This window comes from Stigmatopora argus, chromosome 15 (assembly GCF_051989625.1).
Source record: "Stigmatopora argus isolate UIUO_Sarg chromosome 15, RoL_Sarg_1.0, whole genome shotgun sequence".
NCBI lineage: Eukaryota > Metazoa > Chordata > Actinopteri > Syngnathiformes > Syngnathidae > Stigmatopora > Stigmatopora argus.
The window spans coordinates 1,757,225-1,782,365 of NC_135401.1; the positions used below are offsets into that span (position 1 = coordinate 1,757,225).

At 42.3% G+C, this 25,141-nt stretch overlaps 2 protein-coding genes across 4 annotated transcripts in view; one reads left to right on the plus strand and one right to left on the minus strand.

Moving 5' to 3' along the window:
* Positions 1-12,992, minus strand: part of LOC144089734 (uncharacterized) — a 47,388-nt gene extending 34,396 nt beyond the window's left edge. Inside the window, exons 1-5 of the mRNA XM_077620859.1 lie at positions 12,845-12,992; positions 12,544-12,656; positions 7,896-8,071; positions 7,633-7,710; positions 2,328-2,465 (exon numbers count right to left, since the gene is read on the minus strand). Of these exons, the coding sequence (XP_077476985.1) occupies positions 2,367-2,465; positions 7,633-7,710; positions 7,896-8,071; positions 12,544-12,656; positions 12,845-12,954 (576 nt within the window). The 5' untranslated portion in view covers positions 12,955-12,992 and the 3' untranslated portion in view covers positions 2,328-2,366. The remainder of the gene's footprint in view (positions 1-2,327; positions 2,466-7,632; positions 7,711-7,895; positions 8,072-12,543; positions 12,657-12,844) is intronic.
* Positions 12,993-18,005: 5,013 nt separating this feature from the next.
* Positions 18,006-25,141, plus strand: part of hs6st1a (heparan sulfate 6-O-sulfotransferase 1a) — a 50,219-nt gene continuing 43,083 nt past the window's right edge. For 2 of the 3 annotated variants that reach the window (XM_077620146.1, XM_077620149.1), the window contains exon 1: positions 18,147-18,928. In XM_077620146.1, the coding sequence (XP_077476272.1) occupies positions 18,429-18,928 (500 nt within the window). In that variant the 5' untranslated portion in view covers positions 18,147-18,428. Of the gene's footprint in view, positions 18,120-18,146; positions 18,929-25,141 lie in introns of those variants that run through there. The other variant, XM_077620148.1, reaches the window with a different exon arrangement.

Sequence of the window (25,141 nt, forward strand, 5' to 3'; positions counted from 1 at the left end):
AATTTCCTTCAAAGCAACACATTTGTACTCCCTATTAAAACCATGAATATGGGGATAAAAATTGTCAATCAGGGGGCGGCTTATACTCGGGAAATTGCAAAATTCAACCATTTTAAGGCAATTTAAAGTGTGCGGCTTATACGCATGGGCGTCTAATATGTGACCACGGTAACCAGAAGAGTACAAAACACAAAAACAAACAAGCAATGGCGCAATTATAGTCCAAACACTTCTCCTATTCGGGAAGATGCCGAGTAAGCAGTTGAGCCGGGCGAAGTGATGAGCGCCGATAAACATACGTCTCTACAAATGCTAAAAAGCGTCCCGCGGACCGCTTGGGCCTAATAGATTTCCCCACACAATCAAACCGATATGAATTCCCAGAGTGCAACCCGTACAGGAATGTTCTTTTACGGCCACCAAGCTGCTCCAAATAAATTGCCGAGGAGGGAAAAGCCCATCATCGCCACTCGCTTTATCAGCCCGACCGGGAAAGGAACAAAAAAAAAAAGAAAAGGTGTGCTGCCAAAGAGGACGGGGAGAATGGAGCACAATCGATATCCCCGTACTCCCGTGTCTGCCCCCGCCGGCCCCCCGATGTTATCGCGCATGATTGCGGAGAGCGCGGAGAAGACGAACGACGACGGTTTGATTGGGGAACGTGGGGCCGCGCCATTGGGGAAGGTGACAAGATGTACCGGACGTGGCTAATATTGCTAGCGACAGAGATGCTGTCTTTCCAAATGTGACAGCGTGAGACAAAAAATCCAATTCCGGCTAAAAAAAAAAACTTGACAAGAAGGGGAGAGTTAGTTTGTTTCAGGCTAGAGGTAACTTTACTTACTTTTTGAGTTTCTGAACAAATACAACTCTCAAGAGCTGCCCAACGCGGCAATTTATCCGTAGTTTAGGACAGGCTTTACCAAACGATTAAATATGTATTTTGTATGCAAACTATGGAAATCAAATCAAGCATTTTTTTTCCGAAACTTACATGAAGAAAAAGTTGAAAGTTTTCTAGATAATAATATAATTTCAACTGACGAATTGATTGTCAAGAAAACATCAGGCTGAACTGACATAAAATATTTACTTAATCTATGTAAGCGGCACAGTGGAAAAGTGGTTAGCGCATTAGCCTCGCAGTTCTAGGGTCGTGGGTTCGATCTCAGGTCGGTCCACACTCTGTGGAGTTTGCCTGTTCTCCCCGGGCTTGTGTGGGTTTTCTCCAGGTACTCCGGTTTCCTCCCACATCGCAAAAACATGCATGCTAGGCTAACTGCTAAATTGTGCCTGCCTTTAAGTGTGATTGGTTGTTTCTCTCTTTATGCCTTGCGATTGGCTGGCCACCCATTTAGCGTGTCCCCCACCTAATTAGGTGGGATAGGCTCCAGCACCCCCTACGACCCCTGTGAAGATAAGAATTGCAGAAAATGAATGAATGAAGGAGTATGTACAGTAATTCCTCGATTATCGCATCTTCACTTATTCGCAATTTTTTCCCACTATTATTTGTTTTTTCAAAATTCATAAATGTAAAAATCTACGCTGAAACTCGTAAGCGGAAGCCACTCTTGCTACTTAGCACTGAAGAAGAAAAAAGTTACAATAGAGTTAACCCTACTTTGCGATTTTTCAATTGTTGCGGCCATGTTTGGTCTCCATTAACCGCGATATTCGAGGGATTACTGTACAAAGTTTTTTCATAGTATTTAATGTTTTACTGTACTGTGTATTCAGATAGCTCCTAGCAATAAAAATATATTGCATTTTATGACTGTCTGCTCCAAAGCCACGAGGGACGCCGCCACGCATACGATTGCATCACTTCCTTATCATCGTCATTCCTCGCCTCCTCTGGCCAATACGCGGGTGTCCGGACAGTGGCGAGCGGGTCACCGACAAAAGAAGACGCAATACGTGGTCATTGTGACAAATTAAAAACATAAAAAAAGTCTTCTGCGATGGATGCCGATACAAACAACATGGACGTGAAAAGACGGCAAACGCACCTATGCGATATTTGCATTTATCATGGGGCCAAAAAAATCAACTTGGAGCGGGCTCTTTTGTATTTTATCGACATTGCGAGATCACAGGCGCAATTTGTTGGCGGGCAAACTCGCGATAAGATAAGATTTATTGAAGCTGGTGCGCGTGTAATTAGAAGTTATTGAAATGGACGGACCCCGGAGGCAAAATATGGCCGCCAAGTCAATATCTATCGAAGGCACGACTCACGAGAGAGCCGCACGCAAAATGAGAAGAAATGAGCAGAAAAAGTCTGGCTGGCTGGACCACTAATGAAAGGGAAAAAAAAAACATACCTTAGTCTACAATGAACTGCATCGCATCCATTTTGATTGTCAGGGTCGCGGGGTGTCGGAGCCTGTCCCTGCAAAACCTTCCAGTCCCTCATATGCCACCAACGTGTTTCTTGGTGGATTTGTTTTCGTGGAAAAGCACTGTAAGAAAATAAACGAAATTAACCCTAAAAATGCAAGCCTAAAAAATACAGGCCTAAATAGAAAAAAAAATGCACCGTATACCCAAAATTGTTTTGAAGTTAGCGCCATGTAGAAAAGAAAAATAAGGTTTGAGAGTCCGATAGCCGCCATTTTGGAGAAATAATCACCTGCCGCAAAACAGGGGAAGAACCTTTTACTGGACTTTTTTGGCTTTAAAACGCCAAAAAAATGTCATTTCCCCCCCCCAAAAAATTATAATAAATATAGGAATGAGTGCAGAAAACTCATATTGGAATATTAGGATGGGAAATAGTCTCCACAACAACAGAAAATGATGCAAAAAGAAAGAAATAGAACCTTTATATCAGTAAAATGCAATTTTTCAGAAACATAAATCCTGTGACATACATAAATAATCCTTACATAGCTCATTAGATAGACGTAAGCTATGTAAAATGATCAAAACTGCCTCACAAACTGCAGTAATGATACAATTTGTGCAGAGGATAAAGAATACGTGCCACTCTAAAAGTTAAGGCATAGCAAAATCTTTTATTATTATAAACATTTACTGATATTTTTTTTCATCAACGACTATTTCCTTTTGCTCGCGAGGTGGTGCAAAACCACATTAGCTAAGTAGCTAAAAGTAGCTAAAATCTTCAACCGAACAGTGAATAAATGTTTAGCAATTATCCAATAATATCGTTTTTTTTATATGGAAATCGGCCGAAATATTGAAAATACTTATCCGATATTACCTGGCCTATTTATAATAATAGAGAGTGAAAATCTATTATCTACGTTTAGCGGTCTGTGTACTATTTAGTGAGGGTCATTTTTTTTTTGCAATGCAAAATTTGTCAACGCGGCGCAGTGACATTTACGGCAATGTTGGAATAATTATCAAACGGCATTTGTCCGTATCCTGACAGGTGCGTTTCAATTACGAGGCATAGAAATGTGGGCGGAATTTCAAAAAGGGTCGACGCCAATGAACTTGAGCGCTCTCGAAAGGAACATATGGCGAATCGCACGTGAATTTGGAGAATGCGAGAAGATGACACGGCATGCTTGGGCGTAATTAATTCTCGTCGTTGCAATCTGCGTGCGTGGACGCCTGAATAAAACCGTCGTAAACATCAAGCTTTGTGACGCATGAGATGGCCACTCGCACAACATTATTAAAAATGTTGTAAATCCCAAATATTACAAAAAACTTTCAAATAGCAAATAGTTGAAAGTCACCCGACACATACAAATAAGAGACTCCGTGATTGGTCTATATTGAGGGTAATTAAAGGCAACTTTCCTGGCGCTCTGCCTCTTAACAAGTCATTTGAGAAAATGATCAAGTATTACATGTACAGTAATATGTTCCTAATTGCCAATCAACAGGTGGTTAGCGTTGCAAATTAAAAAAAACAATCAATCGTGTCGGCCTGAATCAGTGCTTCTCAATTATTTTCTTTTGCAATATTCCTTGTTTTGCGCAAAAATAACAGACTCAAATTGATTACCGTATTTTCATGACTATAAGGCGCGCATAAAAGTCAAAATTTTTCTCCAAAATAGACAGGGCGCCGTATAATCCACTGCGCTTTATATATGGACCAATACTAAAATTGTTATCATGATAAAATAAAATAAATCAGTCGATAGGACAACTACAGCAAGCAGCCCCCGACTCTACTATTTTCCCGTAGTGACTGCTGGGATATAGAGTTCTTAATACACCCAGTTCTTCAATACAGTTAGTATGAAGGCGACCACACTAATTTGGTGCTGGCCGTCATTCCGGCTGTATTTACAAAAGAATTCCTGCCGCTAAATGTTGGCGTCAACAGAGCATTCAAAGCTAGACTGTGAACTATGTATATATATTATATATAATAACTCGGAGCTTGCCGTCATTCCCGGAGGCTTAAGAACTACAACCGCGGGACCCGGCGTTTTGGAAGACTCATTTGGGCAATTGTTTAATTCGGACACAGAAAATGAGGACTTTGATGGATTTGTGGGTGATGATGACATAAGTTGTAAAATGTCCAAATAAAGTACAACCGAACTCAGTTTTGCTTCCGTTGCCTTTTTAAAGCGTGTTTTTAGCGTGTGGGTGTTGCGCCCAAGAACTATATTTCCCAGCAGTCACTGCGCACCGGAACCCGGAAATAAGCTGCTTCCGGTAGCCAGCGCTATTGCGTTTCGATGTTAATCCATATATAATATATATGCGTCTAATGAAATGGTGCATGCTTTGTGTGTCTAAAATACAGAAATAGCACTCGTTACTGACACTGCGGCGTAAAATACGATGCGCCGAATAGTCGTGAAAATACGGTACACATTCTAAATCCAAGAGAGAATAGCTTTACGAAAATCTTTACAATTTGTACTACATAACGTCTACGTGACGATTGGATGATGTAACGATGCATCATGATCTTGCAGCGAGCATTTTTTTACTCCGTTTGGAATGCGGCAACAGCGGCGGCCGCTTTAGCCACCCACCAACCTTCTCCTGTCGTCGCCTCGCCTGGAAAAGCGTTTCACGCTCTGTTCTGTTAAGCGATACCTCATAACACCCAACCCCCTCGCCCCCTCGTCCCCCCCCCCTCCGCCGTTACACTCAGACACTCTTGGCGCCGTCTGTTGCTTTGCTAGAAATGTGTTTTGGACCCAATTTTAGAGAAGCTAGCTCCTTCGAAAAGGAGGCTTTTGACACATTTGCAAGTTTTCGACGAATGGCTATTGCGGGGGTGTCAAACGTGCAGTAAGCCGGGGGGTCCGCGGGATTCTTCTTTGTACCTCATTCATACTGTACGTACACAATTACCGTATTTACTCGCGTATAAGCCGCATTTGTCGGACAAAAAAATGGTGATTGAATCGAGGGTGGCTTATGTGCGCATAAAAAGACAACATGGACGAAACTGCAAGGTGATGATGCCAAAACACCATGGCGTCATGACGCCATTTTAAGGTAATTTTAAGGGTTCAGCTTATACACGCGGGAAGCTTATATGCGAGAAAATACGGTAAATGTTTTCATTTTCAGACAACGGTGCCGCAAAATCAGATGTCAGGGAATTGCGCGTACACTACAGCACTTTGCTCAATTTCCTATCTGCAATCACGTTAGTTCATTCGCCCCCTATGGTCAAAACTGTGGCTTTAATGGCAGCCAATCAGTTAATGAGGACGCTTAAAATGACCCCCAACCATTGGAAAGTGACCTGGAAATGCCCCAAAAATCAGTAGGAACCGACAAATGGACAAGAAGCATTCTGGAAAGTCCTTCAAAATGGTCCACTATTTCCAGGAAGTGACCTGTAAGTACCCTAAAATGACAGGAAGTGATGCAAAATGAAGTCATTGGCTGCTATTGACGATAACAGATGTCCAATTGACTTGAACTAGCTGCTCATCTTTCAGTGCTATTGACGTCCAATTCATTTGAACTGAGACCAGTCCAATTGGATTGGACATCTAGCGCTGTCAATGGCAGCAAGAAAGTGAAATTTATGGGCCAAAAATAAACAAAATAAACAAAGCCAGGGCAGCCCAGCGGCTGAGTGATTAGCGCGTTGGCCTCACAGTGGGGATCCTGGGTTCAAATCCAGGTCGGTCCACCTGAGTGGAGTTTGCATTTTCTCTCCGGGCCTGTGTGGGTTTTCTCTGGGTTCTCCAGTTTCTTCCCACATTCCAAAGACATTTACGGTAGGATGATTGGACACTCTAAAATTGCCCCTAGGCATGAGTGTGACCGTGAATGGTTGTTTGTCTCCTTGTTGCTTGCAATTGGCTGGCCTCTAGTCCGGAGACAGCTGGGATAGGCTCCAGCACCCCCGGTTCAGAAAATGAAAAAAAAAAAAATACAAAGTTGACATGAATCAGGCCCACCAACCGAACAGTGTTTGACACCCTCAACAAAGCACCCGTCGGGCAGAACTGGACCCCCTAGCGGACCACTTCTGGTTCGCGGCCCGCGCGTTGGACACCACCAACCCCGACCTCGCCGAAACGAGGACCCGGCAACAACTAATTTACGTTTGCGACTCTCCCGACGACATGTAGCGGCGCCAATTAGTTTCGGGACGCCTGCGGAGAGACGGCGGCGTTGTTAGAAGGCGGCGAAAGAAAAAGGATATGAATATTTTAGAGTCCAGTGGAAGTCATTTCCTCATTTCCGAGTCATCTGGGCTGTCATTGCATGTGTCTGTTCATTTCTCTGTGTGTGTGTGTGTGGGTGTGTGTGTGTGTGTGTGTGTGTGTGTGTGTGTGTGTGTGTGAGATCGGCTTTGCATGGTGATGAGTGCGCATGGGGGTGTTTTGACATGCAGAGCACAACAGCATAATGAATGCACTGGAGCACCCGCGTTTCAAACGCGACAAACTGTTTACTCTTCCGGCAGACAGTGTTCCCTCTCTGATGTTCTAATTTCCTCGCGCAAGTGGCCGAGCAGGTGCATGCTACTAAGCTGCGAGGCACACAAACTCATTTAGGTCTCGGGGAAGAGGCGGTGGCGCTAAAAGGACTTGCGTGCTGTGCTGTTCTTGAGTAGTACGACGGATACTTGGAAATCTCAATACGTTGGAATTAAAGTACTCCTGTAGACAAACGTTGTCCCAAATAAATAAACTGATTCATTTTGGATAGGATCATTTTGAGGTTCCCTCTTGCAAAAAAAACAATAACAAGGATGCGCTGTTTTACATGCATTACGGTGGGTACGTAGTTCTATTGATATATATCAATGTCGGACGGGTCGTCGATACCTTTTCAAAAGTCGGTAGAAGATCATTTGATATGGGCTTCTTTTTGTAACCTCCATTTTAGGATACCTACAGGTCACTTCCAGGAAATTCTGGGTCATATTCTATTTATTTTGAGGGATTTTGTGGGATGCTTCTTGTTTTTTTGTCGGTTTTACTGATTTTAGGGCATTTCCAGGTGACTTCCTGTTGGCGTTAGGATATTTTAAGGTTCCATATGAACTCAGTGGTTGCCATTGAAGGCGCTGTTTTGACGCAGGGGGGAAAATGAACCAATAGGATTGCGGCAAGGAAATTTAGCAAAATGCAGTCGTGCTAAAAATTGTCAAAAAAAATGAAATCATTTCATTCTGTACGTATATCACAAATTAAATACACAAAGACCAACCTTGCGGGCCGGATCAGGTCCTCCTAGCGGGCCATTTCCAGCCCACGGGCCGCACTTTTGACTCCTCAGAATTAACGTCTAAGAAAAAAAATGTGTTTCCTTGAAATAAATGCTCCTTAAACACTATTTTCAGAACGGCAGTTGGTGCATCATTTGGTAAATGATAGTCACGATCCCAGTAAAACAAAGCTCTTGTTAAAAAAACACACACACGCCGCAAGTATCCCTGCTGAATGTTGATTAGTGCGCACCCAAACACACACCTTGCTACGCAAACGGGAGTCTGCAGTGAAAATCCCCGGGCCGCCATCTCCCTTTGATGTCTCCAATCTAGCCATCGCGTTTGCCCGCGAGCGCCGCGTGTCCGCCGTTTTCCTTCCACGCGGGGTCAACCCAGAGGGGATCACAGCCGTAGAAGATACCGCGATGGGCTTCTTGCCTGTGAAGGGGGGGATAACCAACATCATTACTTCAGTCTGGGTAGATTTTTGTAGATTTTTCTGCATTTTTTCAAGCACCAAATCCATTGACGTTCAAATGGTGACACTCACCTGTTGAATTTTCCGGACAGGTATATCAAGAAACGTGAATTTTACGACCGGCTGCCATTGTGGGTGTAACATACAGCAAAATCCAGGTTGGCTAACCCGTGTGGAGTTTGCATGTTCTCCCCAGGCCAGCGTGGGTTGTCTCCGGGTACTCCGGTTTCCTCCCACATTCCAAAAACATGCATGCTAGGCTAATTGGATGCTAAAATGAACCTAGGTATGAGTGTGATTGGTTGTTTGTCTCATTGTGCCCTGTGATTGACTGGCTACCGGTTCAGGGTGTCCTCCGCCTCTGGCCCAAAGTCAGCTGGGATAAGCTCCAGCACCCCCCCGCGGCCCTAATGAGGATAAAGCAATTCAGAAAATTAATGAATAAATGAATATTGGGTGAAATTTTTGGGTCATGTAGGCCACAATATTTTTAAGACCCAAAATGTGATATGAATCCCAGTTATTTATCTAGTTTATATTAGATATATTTACTTAATTGAACCAAAACGTTTATATTAGATATATTTATTTAATTGAACCAAAACGTTTATATTAGATATATTTATTTAATTGAACCAAAACTAGTCACTTGCCATAATCGGGCTTTGGTTCATTTCTTGGCTGATGTCACATCAATCAATCAATCAAAAGCCTTTATTGTCATTATACACAGCTGTGTATAACGAAATTGGTGGTGCTACTCCACAAAGTGCGTTTCCCAGTACAAAAAAAAACATAAATAAGTAATATAAAAATATAAAAAGTCACATCCGGGCAAGGTAATTTCTAAAATATTGCACAATCTAAGATACTGCACATTGTTATTGCACAATCTAAGATATTGCACATTGTTATTGCAGACCCCAAAGTTATTGCACATGAAAAGGTATGATCAAATATGTCATGTTATGCCAGATTTTTGGTTGCTTGGGTGTGTTTCCTTGCGTGTCCTGTTCACCTATTGTATCTTTTCTGGCTCTCATACCCTTATGTGAGCCACCCGAGTGTTCGCGATTGCCTCGTTAACCAACCCCCGCCCTGCGTATTCCAACCCCCGGGTTCGAATATCCTCCTGACTTGGTCGTGTCGCCTTGAATGAGTATTTTTTCCGTGAAAACCTGAAGCTGTGCACCGACCGGCACTTTTGCCGAGGCATAACATAACAAAATATTTCCCTTTCCTTTATAGGTCTGTTTTTGTAATTATTTATTGAAAGGAGGGGAAATGAGGATCATTAGAAACAATGGTCTATGAAGGGGGGAAAAAAAATTGCTGATCCGGTGGGAATTCTGCGGGAGGAAAAGGTGATAAAGTTCACGGATCTCCTGTGAATTCCGTGTCGGCCAAGAAAGGGAGGAGCGGACTCTAAAATCAATAATCACGGCTAATGGCATACTAATGGTGTGACTGCTCGCTGTACAATACAATGGGGGGAGGAGCAAGCTGTGGCCATAATGAGTAACGAGCCAACAAAGTGGCAAAAAGTCCAAAAGATTGTCCAAAACTTTCAAAAGGACATGAAGTAACAAAGGCAAATGTTAATCTTTTTAAGGCAGCATTTGGAGAATAAAAATACACGTGTACGCATTTGTATCAAAAGATGATGTAGACATTCATTTTATTTTGGATTTCTATTTTGGGGTTAGGGTTAGATATGGGCAGGGGGTCAAATTTACTCAGTGTAAAAAATGTACAGTAATCCCTCGATTATCGCGGATTCACTACATGACGTTTTTTTTCTGGGGGAATTTTTTTTTTGTTAATTAGATTTTTTTTTGTAAGTTCATAAAAATGTGAAAATCCACGCTGAAATTTGCAAGCGGAAGCCACTCCCCTGTCCTTCAGTTGCTACTAGGACTCAGGACAGAAGTAATAAAAAAATATATATTATTATCATTTTATTTATTTATTTATTTTAAATAGCGGTGACCCTAGTTCGCGGTTTTTCGTTTATCGTGGCCATGTCTGGTACCGCGATAATCGAGGGATTAGTGAATTGACTATTTTGGGGGGGAGGAGCTAAAATGTTAATTCCCAGGCAAAAAAAGCAAAACCAAAAACAAGAAAAGTGACCGCCTAAAGAGAAACTAATTATTTCAAATATATACTTTTTAATCTATTTATAAAGATCTAAAACTATGCTACTCATTTTACACTTTAATATACATTCTTAAATGCTCCAAATCAGAAAAATACAGATTTATCAAGCCTTTATCTTGGGAACACATTATTTTCAATACAATTCTTGTTTCGCTTTCCAAAGAAAAACAATTTAGGAGGTCAGATTGCATTTGACAAAACGGAAACGAAGGAACCGCAGTTTAAGTCTCCAAAGCAGCTCACTTTTCCCGGCCATCATTACCGTCCAAAAACCCCTCTAACATGCAGACCACGTTTGCTTTCCGCTGCGTCGGAGTCCCACGTTTATTATCGAGACGGCGTTCCTTCCGTACGTACTGTACATCACTTTTCTGCAATTTACCGACACGAGTGGCGACTCATGGGTATTAATGACGGAAACATAAAAATCAGAGTGATGCAGTTGTCGCGGGCGACTCACTAAACGTTGATTGATGTTAGCGGCCTCCCCGTCCGCCGCGTGAAGCTGGAAAAAAAAGATGCTTGCTCTAATCTATAAAATAGACTACGGTACTTTTGGATGTAAAAATTATGCACGTCTGCCCTCGTAGACCATAAAGTTATTTTTAGTACTTATTAAACGCTTCCCAGGGCTCCACAGCTATCATTTTTGCCTGTCTTGCGGTAAATAGGCGAACCAAAGGTGTTAAAGGTGCGGCCTGAGGGCCAAAAGTGGACCGCTTGGGTGGTCAGATTCGGCCCGGGGGGGTTTTCTGCCTGATGGGGTAATTTGTAGCTCATTTATACAGGTTGTGCATAATTACTATTTTTTCTGGCATATACACCATACTTGTCGCTAAAAAAATGATGACTGAATCGAGGATACGGCTTATATGCGCATAAATTAGACTTGACAGGCACGAAACACCACAATGCAAGACAATGTGGTCATTTATTTCAAAATAGAGAAAATATAAACAGATAAAATGCTTAACAAAATTTTTTTTGACGTCTATGAATGAAATTCAGGAGGAAAAAAAACAAATTTTGCATAAAATGTGATAAAACTCACTCACTTGTGCCTGCCATCTTAAAATTCAACCATTTTAAGGCCATTTTAAGGGTGCTGCTTATTCGTGGGGGCGGCTTATATGCGAGAAAATGCAGTAGGTGAACTTTTTGGGCCAAAAATAAACGGGTCCGTCTAGTTGGCCGGCGAAGTAAAGTGACTTTGACACCCACGGGCTAAGCAAATGTTTGTAACCGCTCTCAGTGTGACGCAGGCAAGTTCCAAAGAAAAAAGAAAGTATGATGAAAATAAAGAACATCATGAGGAGTAATGAAAGTCATCATGCCTAATGACATCATGCAAGGTTAGGAGCAATGAAAAATCACAACTGTTTGGAAGATTGGACTTAACGCTCTGCATAATTCAGCTCTTAACTGCTCCTTCCATTTTGACTTTGACAAATATCCCTAATGTTAAGATTAAACCTAATTAAAGCACTGTATTTCAATGTCACTTTTATTCAAACTTCACAGAGAATTGACGACGACGACTGCTCGAAAGTTTTCTTTTTTTCTGCAGGGAAAGTCCATCATGATTTTATTTTACTAAATTTTGAAAATAGATGTATGCGTAGTGTCCGGAATTAAAGTAATCCCTTGATTATCGCGTCTTCATTAATCACAAATTCACTACTTTGCATTTTTTTCCGCTATTAATTATTTTAAAAAAAAACTTTTTGGGAAAGTTCACAAAAATGTGAAAATCAGCAATGAAGGCAAATACATAAATAATAATAATAAAAAGTTATAATAGGGGTGACCCTACTTGGAGATTTTTCAATTTTCGCGGCCATGTTTGGTCTACATTAACCGCGATATTCAAGGGATTACTGTAAACTGGAAAAATATGTCCATGTTGGACATATAGTACTAAATACTTGATATTTTGTGTTTTTTAATCCTTAGAGCTTTCCTTATAAAATACATGGAACGTTTGAAGATGTGCTGAAAATTACTTAAAATGAATTCAACTTAGCCAATGAATTTTAATTGACATTTACTCTCATTCTTATGGAATTTATACGGAAATATATTTCCTCAAAGATGCATCACAGTAATTTTGAACTGTTAAATACACAAAATAGTCTCCAATTGAAGTGTGTAGTTTTTTTATTTGACTGCAAACGTGTTTGCCAGTTAGATTATTCTGTAAAGTGTAGGTTTTGAAATTGGTCATGGTGTGACATGACACCATGACAAGTGCCCTTTTAAGCAAGTGAAGTACCTGCCATCTTTGTTCTTCCTCCACGGTGGCTAATTTCTGGAGCACCAAGCTCGTCTCTCCGGTCTTGACTCGAGTCGGCCACTTCCTGGTTCTCGACTGAAGCCGCACAAAGCCTACAATTTATAAATAATGCAGTATTATAATCTATACAAGTGCATTAGCTGTGGTTTAACACACTGCTATTGTCGCATAGCCAGTTCCTGTCTTTATTGCTACTCCATTAAAATGACATCCAAGCTTATGAAAAGTAACTAAAAAAAACCTGTTGTGCTATTTACAAACAAAAGAGCATTAAAAGTACACAGTCGGGCCTTCTGATCTTGGATAGAACCTCATTCCACGATGTTCGGGGTGGCACAAGATTCCTCGGTGGAAATAAGACATCTTCTGCATCTGTTGGGGAAGTCTCATTTCGATTGTTTCCCTACTATTTTAATGAAGAAGAAAAAAGTCTGGCATCTTTCTGTTTAATAATGAATCTTTTAGAGACTGTCGACACACATACTGTGCTAAAATTAGAACAAGGTCTAGGTTCCTTTTTTCTCTGTATTCAAAATAAACAATAATTCCGAGCAGTTATTTCCTGTGGATACAATGGAGTCTGTCAGAAATAGGAAACATTATTTTAATGCTGTTTAAAATAAAATGTGGATAATTAAACAAGCAATAATTATTGGCTGCCACTGCAGTGTTTTCAGTCGTTACCAATACCACATTTTGGGGGGGGAAATATTTTGTGTTCCTATTATTACTTTTATTTATTGTCGCATACTCATTTTAATGTGAAATGTGCCATGTCATGCTTGGTCAGACACTGCTTCGCAATTTTTGGGTCCACCTGTTATGGGTGACAAAATAGTTAAACTCTAAAACTTGAGATTTAAAATGCTACCAAAGGCAAAAGTGTTAGTTTTAATGTTTGTCCGTTTTGGCGTAAAACGTGAGGTTTGTAATATCCGAGTCGTTATACCACACATTAGTGCGTTAGCTTGGCTCAAATGCTAACCACTTAAGCTAGCGGAGGGCAGAAGTTCGCTAGACTGCTTTTTCCAATTTCCTTGTCAATGTTCGTAAAACGGGCTAGTTTTAGCGTTCTACATGTACATTTATCCACAATTATAAGTGTAAGCCTATATATCGAAATTATGACAACTAAAGGGATACATTTCAGAACCTTTAGTCGAATAGCAAAATCACTTTTATAGGCAAAAAAAACTCACGCATTTTCCCTCTTATTCTTATTCTTCTTTTGCCGCTTTATCTTCTTCTTCGTCTAATTTCGCTGCGTCTTCTTCTTCTTCGTCTGATTTCACCGCTTCTTCTTCTACTGTTAATGCCTCTATTCTGGGCGGTGTTTGTAAATAAAGTTATTGCTAAGTATCCAACATGGATCCCCGAAGATCCTATTCTGGGCAAATTTCGTGACGAAAACGTTAAAATTGAACATTTCGAGAGATTAACTATTTGATTGTATTTAACAGTAAATAAATAACAGCATTTGCTGGTACAAGAGTCCGATTTTAATAGGTCCAAAATGGGTTTAATTTTTATTTATTTTTAATTCTAGGCCCCAAAACATGCTTATTAATGCAAAGGAAATCAAATGTAGACTTAACAAAATTTCTTCATTCACTTTTTACGCCACTCATCCTTTTCAAGTTCACGGGGTGCTGGAGCCTAGTTGTCGGCAAAGCTAACCATTCTCATTCCTGATCCCAGTCTGACTAAGTGGGAATCAAACCCACGTAGCCCACACGTTGAGTCAAGTGGAAGAACCACTTTAACACCGGACGATGTCCTCAAAATTAGTTTAGGTTTAAATTAGATTTCTGTGAATCTCCCCCAAATTGCCCAGGTTGAAATATGAATGAAAATTAGTTGTATAATAAGACTACATTAAATCATTGAAAGTTAAATGATTTTACCTATAAAAAAATATGCTAATGACAATAAAAAGACATTTAAAAAAAATGATATTTTAAAGCATTGTCAATTTGCATGGGTTTTTATTTTTTCTAATTTGTTGTGCAAAAAGTGTATTACTAAAAAAATAAGTGCGACTAGAAGGAAAATAATATTATGATAATAATAATAATACTTTTTTTAAAAGTGATGATGTGGAATGGAATTGAGCAATCTTCAAATTGATGGAGTACAACTTTTTGGAATGGAGCTTATTGTACGGCCGCGTTCAAACAGATGGGATTTGACATCGGCGCAGAGTTATGACCTGACTAAACTAAGATGATAAGATGATTAAATATCTAATTCACTTTAGATCATTAACTTTAATCTGCTTATACTTGCGAGGCAAAGATAGCGGACGGGGTGGGAGGAGAAAAAGAGATTCCAGGATTCCCCATTTTATTATTCAGTACAGACATTTTTTTTTTCCTTTTTAAATTGATCGACAGTTTCGGAGCATCCTTTATAAATTGTTTTCTGCCCATCTGCTTCTGTCTTTGCCCTGCAGATTACATTTTCAAATAAACCTTCATGAATAGACACTTTGCTCTATTTGTCTATTAGAGCAGGAAACCCCCCAAAAATGGATTTTTGCCAAGAAATCCACATAAAAATACGGTCGAATATACAAAATTATCGATTTTTGTAAGGCCAACCATTGCACAAACATTCAAATTCCTCTCCGAGCAAGCAAAGATCACAAGCATGCACAAACTTGTTCAGGCACTTACAAATTGAATTATGGATTTCATATAAAAGCACGTCTGGGTGGATTTATCTCCAGAAAAAAATGTACGCGTAGAATCTTGAAACTTGCTGACAAACAATAGATTAAAGAGATAAATTAGGCTTTTAAGGCCATCCATCAGTCCAGGTGGACCAAAAAACAAAACAGCAAAAAATAGGTTTTATGTTTTCAATGTTTAAAAGTGTGCAAAAGTGACTTTTTGCTGGTAAAATTGGCAGATTCTCAGCGTAATATTTTGGTAAAAACTTTGTATATGAGACTAATTTGCTGGTAAATGTCCAACATCAATGTAATTTGATGGTTAATTTTGTAAGAATTTTTTTTTTTACTATATTAATCTATTCTCCAGGGTTGTTTTTGGTAAAAATATCCCACAGGGACCTAATTTGTCTGAAAAAAATAAATACAATCTGCACATAATTTATCAACATGACTGTACAATACAAGCACCGTTTGGAAAATATGTCCAACATATGCATTTATTTTATTTCCTTAACAATTTCCTTGACATTTTAGGCTTCTTCAGGTCACTTTTGGTCAATTTTGGATCATCTTCGTATCGATTTCCGGACTTTCCGGGCTGCTTCTTGTTTATTTGTGGATTTTAGGGCATTTAAAGGTTCCTTATTAACCCATAAAAGCCGCCATTTTGACGCCAGGGCATAAATGAACCAATCCAAATGCGGATAGGCACAACTCGGAAACGTCCGGCTTGTACAACATCCAAATTCCACACATTGAGGCCAAACCTGGGATCAAACCCACAACCACAGAACTGCGAGCCGCCCTTATTAACCACTTCTCCACCGCGCCACTTTAAAAGTCGGTCTTGATGCGCGTATTATCCCGACGTGCCGATTTGACGTCAGAAACGTTTTTCTAACGGACGTGCACAATCCCCGCAACTCGATATTTAGTGACCCGGCACAAGACGACATTTTAAATACAGTTTCGCTTTAATCATTAACAACACACGATAATCCAATTCCCCCGGCGACGGACTTTTAATCCCCGGCGTTGGCGCGGCAGAGAATTAAACGTAAAAGTCGACACGCCCGTGGAAAAACACACGTCCTCCGGCGGGGGCAGGGTCAAAGGTCGGCTCGTCGCAGGAAAAATAACAAGGCAAGGGGGAAAAGTACGCTAAAGCTACACAAACACGGAGGAATGTTCCGGGCCGCGTTACGCAAATTACACGGGAGGGAGGGGTCGACCCTAGGGTGGGTGCTTTCGCAATGAACTTGGCTGTGCCCCATTTTGAAAAATTAAAATGACGAATAAACGGCGGCAATTACACGACTCAGCGGGATTCTGCACACACATCAAATTGAATTGAATTGAATGCTTTTATTGTCATTATACAATTACGATGAGATTTAAAGCCTCACCACCAAGTGCACAATAACAACAAATAAAGAATAACTATTAGATAATCAAAAAATATGTAATAGATAATAAATAGATACGTGTATTCGGGTTGTTCTTGCTATATTTACAGACTGTCTGTACTCCTGGGCTATTTCACAAGCAGTGTTTTAAATGAAGGATAAGCGTGCTAATCGGTTTGTAGAATAATCTGATGGCGTGGAATGGATTAATCGCGTCTTGGAGCCACGGAGGCAAAAGCGAAGCGTCGCGTTGCGACTGTCGACGCTGTTTTTCCGTTCGCCTAATGGTGCCTTGAAATAGGAGTCAAATTTGTATGATTATGCTCATAAATCAAAATGCTAATATATATGTAACAATGTGTTTATTTTGGCAAAATAATTTTAATGATATGTTGAGGTAGTGTTGGGCGCTAAACCAAAACGCAATAGAATGTGAGCAATTTAAATATTGTAAAGTGAGTGGTTAGCGCAGGGGTAGGGAACCTATGGCTCGGGAGCCACATGTGGCTCTTTTGATGGGTGCATCTTGCTCTTCGCTAACCTGTGAGCTAAAATATGGAAATCACTGGTGACAGAACTGAGATATTACATCTAGAACTGCTTTAATCTTCATTTTTTTTTGCAGTAGACTGTTCTGGAATGCATCCTCTCATTGATTAGCAACAGCATAAGAATCTTTTAAAAAATATTATTTTTTTCCACTTTAAAAGTGGTGAAATTACAAAAAAAAAAGAAAAGGCACTCGTTTACATGTATGTATTTTGACTTTTAAATTCGTAGTATGGCTCACGAGGAATAACATTGGAAAATATGGATTGTTTGTGGCTCTCTTCGTCAAAAAGGTTCCCGACCCCTGGATTAGTGTGTCGGCCTCACGGTACTGGGGTCGAGGGTTCGATTCCAGGTCGTGGCTCGACTTTGTTCATCCGCAACTCCCAGTCTAACTTTAATTTTAGGGTATTTACAGGTCACTTTTGGTAATTTTTGGATCAAATCCTGTTGATTTTGTGGGATTTTGTTGTTTGTGTGTCACTTTCTGCTCATTTTAGGGCATTTTCAGGTGACTTTCTATTGTTTTTGAAGCATTTGTTTAGCATTAAGCTTAAGAAAAATGTTTACGCAGAAGTTAAAAAGATCTTTCTACGGGACATTTTTAATATGTTCATCATTTGCGGCCGGGCCAATAAAAACTGGGCTGCAATTGGCCCACTGCGCCCAGTTTGGACGTCCCTGTTGTCGTCTTATTTTGGTAGGCTCATTTTGCTTTAAAAGCCTCTTTTCAGGTCGTGACGTAGAGTGGGCGGTCTGCCGGTTAGCCAATGAATGAAGAGAGCGAGGGCACGAGAGAGAGGGTAAGAGACCTAGCTTGGGAGGGGAGAGAGAGAGTAGAAAAAGGCGAGGGAGACTTCACTTCATCCGGGGACCACAGCTCCATGGTGATGCGGCGAGCCTGTTGTGTCGCTCGGCTAAGTGAAGTAAAGTAAACCCGGGGAGGGTCGCTTAGGAGGAGGCTGGGGGGGTGGGCTTGTTTTTTTTTTTTGTAATTTTTGCTCCCCCTTTTTTCCCATTTTTTTTCCAAGTCTGGGAGTTTACAATGCGCCTTTCACACGCATCGGTGAGGCAAGTTCGCCGGACGATTGGACTTGTCGCGAGGCATTCTTGAATCCCGGCAAAGCCTTCTTCTTCGGCGGCGGCGGCGGCGGCGGCGGCCGGCATGAAGAAGCCGAGCGTCCCGCTCCCCGGGAAATGGTAGCGGGCTGCGGACACTACCACCGGGCAGGAACATGGTCGAGAGGAGCAGCAAATTCTTGTTGATCGTAGTCGGATCCGTGTGTTTTATGCTGATTCTCTATCAGTACGTGGCGCCCGGGGTCATCCATTTGGGCTCACCGCACGGCTACTTCGCCGAGGAGGACGACGGGGACATCTTCCCCACGCCGGACCCCCACTACGTCAAGAAATACTTTTTCCCGGTACGAGACCTGGAGCGGACCATCGACTTTCAAATCAAGGGGGAGGACGTGATTGTCTTCCTGCACATCCAGAAGACCGGCGGCACGACGTTTGGCCGCCACCTGGTGCAGAATGTCCGCCTGGAGGTGCCGTGCGACTGTCGGCCGGGCCAGAAGAAGTGTACCTGCTACCGGCCCAACCGCAAGGAAACCTGGCTCTTCTCGCGATTCTCCACCGGCTGGAGCTGCGGCTTGCACGCCGACTGGACCGAGCTCACTAACTGCGTGCCGGGGGTGCTCAACAAGAAGGAGAGCAAGCAGAAGAATTTAAGGTAAGAAACGAAACCAAATTAGCCCTCCCCTAGTCATATTTAAATATATATATGTTCATTACCATGAATAGAAATGTTTGTTAATATGTGCTGCCCCGCCGCCCCCCTGTTAAATAAATCAAAGTTAATGGTTTGTTCCACCGTGATAGTTATCAGTGCAACTTTTGAACCTCATGTTGATTGATTACGTATTTACTTTTGGACGATACCATTAGCAAACGGGACAGGTAAGTGAAGGGGTACAATGTTAGATTTCCACTTGACACGTGCTGCGATTTAAATTAAGAGCGTTCAAGACCGGGTGTGGTGGCGTGATCTGAAATCCAGGACTTGTTGTGCTGCTATAGTGATTTAAGGAAGTCATTTTCCAAATTCCTAAACCTTTTCCAGCTTTGAAATGCAAGCGATTTGACCCCAAGACAGGAGACCGCTCCAAAAAGTCCAAATACTTTCTGCTATTTAGATCAAATCAAGTGACTGTTAAAGTAGTTTGGATTGACAGGATAGACAATAAAACTAGATCCATCCTAACTGTTTTCTACATTTTTGCTAGAGCATACTAAGGAAAAAAACGCTATTTGGTGGTTTGGTGGAGGTAGTGGTTAGCGCTTCGGACTCGCAGTACTGGGGCCGAGGGTTCGATCCCAAGTGTGTAGTTTGCATGTTCTCCGTGGGTTTTCTCCAAGTACTCTGTTTTCTCCCCACATGCCAAAAACATCCATGCTAAGCTAATTGAACACTCTAAATTGCTCCTAGGTATGAGTGTGATTGGTTGTTTGTCTCCCGGTGCCCTGCGATTGGCTGAACACCGAATCAGGGTGTTTCCTGCCTGTTGCCAGTAGTTAGCTGGTTGGCTCCAGCACCCCCGAGGTTTTCAGAAAATAAATGAATGAAAAAAAACAGTATTAACTCTAAAAAAGATTCAAAATATTTCAAAAATCAAGGTATTGTTAGTTGTGGGTGTATTAGCATTTCAAATAAAATAGTAATATAAGAATAGTGATAAAATCATACAAAGCGAATTTGATGAAAATGTCCGTTTTTGCCTGTTCGAACCAAATTTGGCAATTGTTGTGAAAGATTGGTCTTATTGTTTGGTCACGAATCCCTTGAGTGACAAAAAAATGATTGGTATTTTTAAGTCCTGGGGGGCTGCCATTTTGCCCCTCCCCAATAACCCGTTATCTTTCGAAAAAAAAAACAAAAAAAATCCCAACCTACTCCCGACACATCATCTTCCACGTCGACGCACCCCCATGTGCCGAAAATGAAGGGGTGCTCCTTTTGTGTTTAGCTTGTTATTTTATCCGGGTTTGTGTGATCGGACAAAGAAGAACCTGTGTGAGTGTCATGTTTGTGTACCTCGCGGACAAACTCAAAACGAGCCGGCTGTTACGCTTCCCAGGGACTTCCCAAAAAAAAGAGGGGGTTCGGGGATGGCCGAGGCGTTCGAGGCGGGGGGCACGGGGGGAATTCGCCCTGCAGGGGTTTGGCTCTGCTCTAATCCGGGTGATTATTACTGCTGGGACACTCACACACATACACACACATACACATACACATTAATGCTGGTATTGGCTGCTGGCGTCAGTCTTTTCCCACCCCCGCCCGACGCCGGTTGGAGGTGATAACGTGTCCAAGCTGAGATATCAGCGTGGACGCAGGATAATTGGGCTCTCGTTGCTTAGCTGCTTTTTTGTTTTTTTTGCTGGATGCGAAAGCCAATGGTTGCTACTGAAATATTATTCACCACATGTGTCAAAGTGGTGGCCCGGGGGCCAAATCTGGCCCGCCGCATCATTTTGTGTGGCCCGGGAAAGTCAATGATGAGTGCTGACTTTCTGTTTTAGGATCAAATTAAAATGAAGAGTATAGATGTATATTAAATTTCCTGATTTTCCCCCTTTTTAAATCAATAATTGTCATTTTTTAATCCATTTTTTCTGTGTTTTTAGTTCAAAAATCATTTTGTAAAATCTAAAAATATATTGAAAAAAAGCTCAAATAAACATTGTTTTAGATCTATAAAAAACGGAATATTCCGGGCTTTTAATCCATTTATTAAAAAAAAAAAACAATCTAAATATATCTAAAATGTAATTTTTTTAAATCATTTTTTCCGTGTTTTTAGTTCAAAAATCATTTTGTAAAATCTAAAAATATATTTAAAAAAAGCTAAAATAAACATTGTTTTAGATCTATAAAAAACATGGATATTCAGGGCTTTTAATCCATTAAAAAAATAAATCTAAATATTATATCTAAAATGTAATTTTTTAAATCATTTTTTTCCGTGTTTTAAGTTCAAAAATCATTTTGTAAAATCTAAAAATATATTTAAAAAAAGCTAAATTAAACATTGTTTTAGATCGATAAAAACATGGATATTCAGGGCTTTTAATCCACTTTTAATCAATTTTATTAAAAAAAATCTAAATATTATATCTAAAATGGTCCGGCCCACGTGAAATCAGGTTGACGTTAAAGCGGCCCGCGAATCAACCCGAGTCTGACACCCTTGGTATACACTCACACAGTTATAATTGGGACACAGATTTGGTTTGATCGAGATATTAGCCACTGTGAATAAGCCGCACCGTTGAATTTGCCTTAAAATTGTCAAATTTTACAATTTCTCTCGTATAAGCTGCCCCTGATACATCATTTTCACCTCCATATTAATGGTTTTAATTAGGAGTTACTTTGAAGGGAAAATCATTGCACGTAGACTAATTCAAAAAGGAAGTCAGGTGAGCAGTACAACCAGGAAGTGTGTCCGTAGCAGTAGCCCCACATTTCAGCTAAAGTGGGCTAGCCGGTCAACTAAAAAAGACAAAATAGCGCTAACGGGAGCTTCTCGTGACATTGATCTATTTTTTCCTGGTGGAGCTTCTTTTTTGTAAACATTAAAGTGGGCTTCTTTAGCGTGCCCGGTCCGACTAACGGAGATGGCTCCCGTCCATGTTATTTCCGCAGCCTCTGAAAGGTAGTGTGTAAAATCCACCCTGACAGCCGGCGGAGAATGCGGCGTTGGCGAAAAAGACAACTGCGGCTTTTGCTGGATTTCTCCCGTAGTTAATGAGCTAGCTTCCACTTCCCGCGCTAAGCAGTATTTTGCAGGTAGGCCTAATTATGACTTTTTCCTCTGAAGACTCGTGGCTTTTATTCCCAACGTGTCAACGGGCTCATTAAAATGTTCAATGGTCGCTGATGAGGCGACAAAAAAAAGGACAACGACGGGGCGGGGAAATCCAAAGCGGTCCAGATCTCGGAGTTTTACGCCGCTTTAAAAAGAGTCCGTGAAAGACGATGCTCGCCGGAGAGGGGTCAGAGGTCACCTGACTTGTATATGGATTCTGCTGAGAAAACTGAAGTGTAAACAAGCAGGATATTTGTCATATTTTGGCGACGTATTTGTCACCGGGCCCCAAAATGGATCCTAATGCCGGTTTCCCTCGGCCCGTTTATTCTCGGGCAGCGCACGCACGCACGCACGCACGCACGCACGCGGAGAGTGCGAGCGAGACGTGAGCAATCGATAAATAATAAAGCCCTTAAAGGTCATAAATGTAACAAGTTGGATACGCGGCCGGCCGATCGATCGGAGCCGGCTTCGGACCGTCTCGCAAATGTCACGCCGCGTGTCTTTTGCTGTCATTCTGGAGGCCACCGGAGAGCCGGCCAGGGACCGTTATGTCGTCGTGTTAAACGCGTTTAAATGCGTGCGTGCCAAGGTCTTTTTTTGGGGAGTTTCAAAGTCATCGTTTGGTTCACACCAGAGTCAAGGGCAAAACTCACATTTTTTTACGGGGGGTTGATGTAGTGCGATAAAACAAGAAGCGAGAGATTGGACTGTGCTGTAAAATTAAACTGGCGGTTCGGTGTCTTAGTGGTTAGCGAGTGCGCTTCGCAGTTCTGGGGTCGAGGGTTCGATTCCAGGTCGGTCCTTACTGTGGAGAGATTGGACTATGCTGTAAAATTAAACTGGTGGTTTGGTGTCTTAGTGGTTAGCGAGTGCGCTTCGCAGTTCTGGGGTCGAGGGTTCGATTCCAGGTCGGTCCTTACTGTGGAGAGATTGGACTATGCTGTAAAATTAAACTGGTGGCTCGGTGTCTTAGTGGTTAGCGAGTGTGCTTCGCATTTCTGGGGTTGAGGGTTTGATTCCAGGTCGGTCCTTACTGTGTGGAGTTTGCGTGGGTTCCTCACACATCCCCCAAAAATTGAATTGAATGTTTTCATTGTCATTTTTATCATTAAAATGAAATTTAAAGCTTTCACCACATAGTGCGAAAATAACAACAACAATGGATAGATCAGTAAATAAGTAATACATTAATAAGTAGTCACAATTAAAGTAAATAATTAGGCAAGTGCTCAAATAACAACAACAAAAAGATAAATAATCAATAAATAAGTAGTCAACATAATGAATAAGTCATCGTCAACATTCAATAAGTAGCTACAAAGCATGCTAGCTAGGCTAATTGGATGCTAAATCGTCCCTGGCCGTGAGCGTGATTGGTTGTCTGTATCCCTGTGCCCGGCGATGGGTTGCCCACCCGTTCATGGTGTCCCCGTAGGGTAGGCCCAAGCACCCCCCGCGACCCTTGTGGGGATAAACGCTTGTGAAAATGATTGCTTCAGTAGCTTGGGCTCAAATTAAAGTCAAGACTTTTTACACACGCCATCTGTCCCTGGGTATCTCGGGGCCCGTCCGCGTTTAATCCCGCCGCGTCTCGGCGAAGACGGGAACGGGGCTAATTTTACTGGTCTCCGGCACTGGCTGTTCCTCCGCCTCCTTCCTTCATCTTCATCATCATCATCATCATCATCTTCTTCACCCTCCCCAATGGGCGGGCGGCGTTTCCCTCCACGCCTAAGCGCTTCTTGCCACCGCCTTCGTCGCTCTACGCCGGTGTCACTTCCTAATCAAACAGCAGGCCCGCTTTCCGCACGGTGGCTTCGTGGCCAGGGGGGGAGTTTTTTTTCTCCATCTCCTCCCTTCACGTCGCCCCCCGCGCCCCAACTCCCGTTCCCTCCTCGTTCCTCCCGAGCGCGGCTGCCACATTAGAGGAAATGTCTTTTTTCATGGAAGATTTGCCGTAATTTCCAAAATGGCCGCTTCGCCTAATGGACGACCGACTCGTTTCTAATGAACGATTTACGCGCGAGAGGAGGATGGAGGAAGAGGGAGAGGTGGAGGAGGAAGAAGAGGAGGAGGAAGAAGAGGAGGAGGAAGAAGAGGAGGAGGAGGAGAAAGAGGAGGAGGAGGAAAAGGAAGGAGAAGGAAGAAGAGGAGGAAGAGGAGGAGGAGGAAGAGGAAAAGGAAGAAGAGGAGGAGAAGAGGAGGAAGAGGAGGAGGAGGAAGAGGAGGAGGAGGAAGAGGAGGAGGAGGAAGAGGAGGAGGAGGAAGAGGAGGAGAAGGAAGAGGAGGAGAAGGAAGAGGAGGAGAAGGAAGAGGAGGAGAAGGAAGAGGAGGAGAAGGAAGAGGAGGAGAAGGAAGAGGAGGAGAAGGAAGAGGAGGAGAAGGAAGAGGAGGAGAAGGAAGAGGAGGAGAAGGAAGAGGAGGAGAAGGAAGAGGAGGAGAAGGAAGAGGAGGAGAAGGAAGAGGAGGAGAAGGAAGAGGAGGAGAAGGAAGAGGAGGAGAAGGAAGAGGAGGAGAAGGAAGAGGAGGAGAAGGAAGAGGAGGAGAAGGAAGAGGAGGAGAAGGAAGAGGAGGAGAAGGAAGAGGAGGAGAAGGAAGAGGAGGAGAAGGAAGAGGAGGAGAAGGAAGAGGAGGAGAAGGAAGAGGAGGAGAAGGAAGAGGAGGAGAAGGAAGAGGAGGAGAAGGAAGAGGAGGAGAAGGAAGAGGAGGGGAAGGAAGAGGAGGGGAAGGAAGAGGAGGGGAAGGAAGAGGAGGGGAAGGAAGAGGAGGGGAAGGAAGAGGAGGGGAAGGAAGAGGAGGGGAAGGAAGAGGAGGGGAAGGAAGAGGAGGAGGAGGAGAAGGAAGAGGAGGAGGAGGAGAAGGAAGAGGAGGAGGAGGAGAAGGAAGAGGAGGAGGAGGAGAAGGAAGAGGAGGAGGAGGAGAAGGAAGAGGAGGAGGAGGAGAAGGAAGAGGAGGAGGAGGAGAAGGAAGAGGAGGAGGAGGAGAAGGAAGAGGAGGAGGAGGAGAAGGAAGAGGAGGAGGAGAAGGAAGAGGAGGAGGAGGAGAAGGAAGAGGAGGAGGAGGAGAAG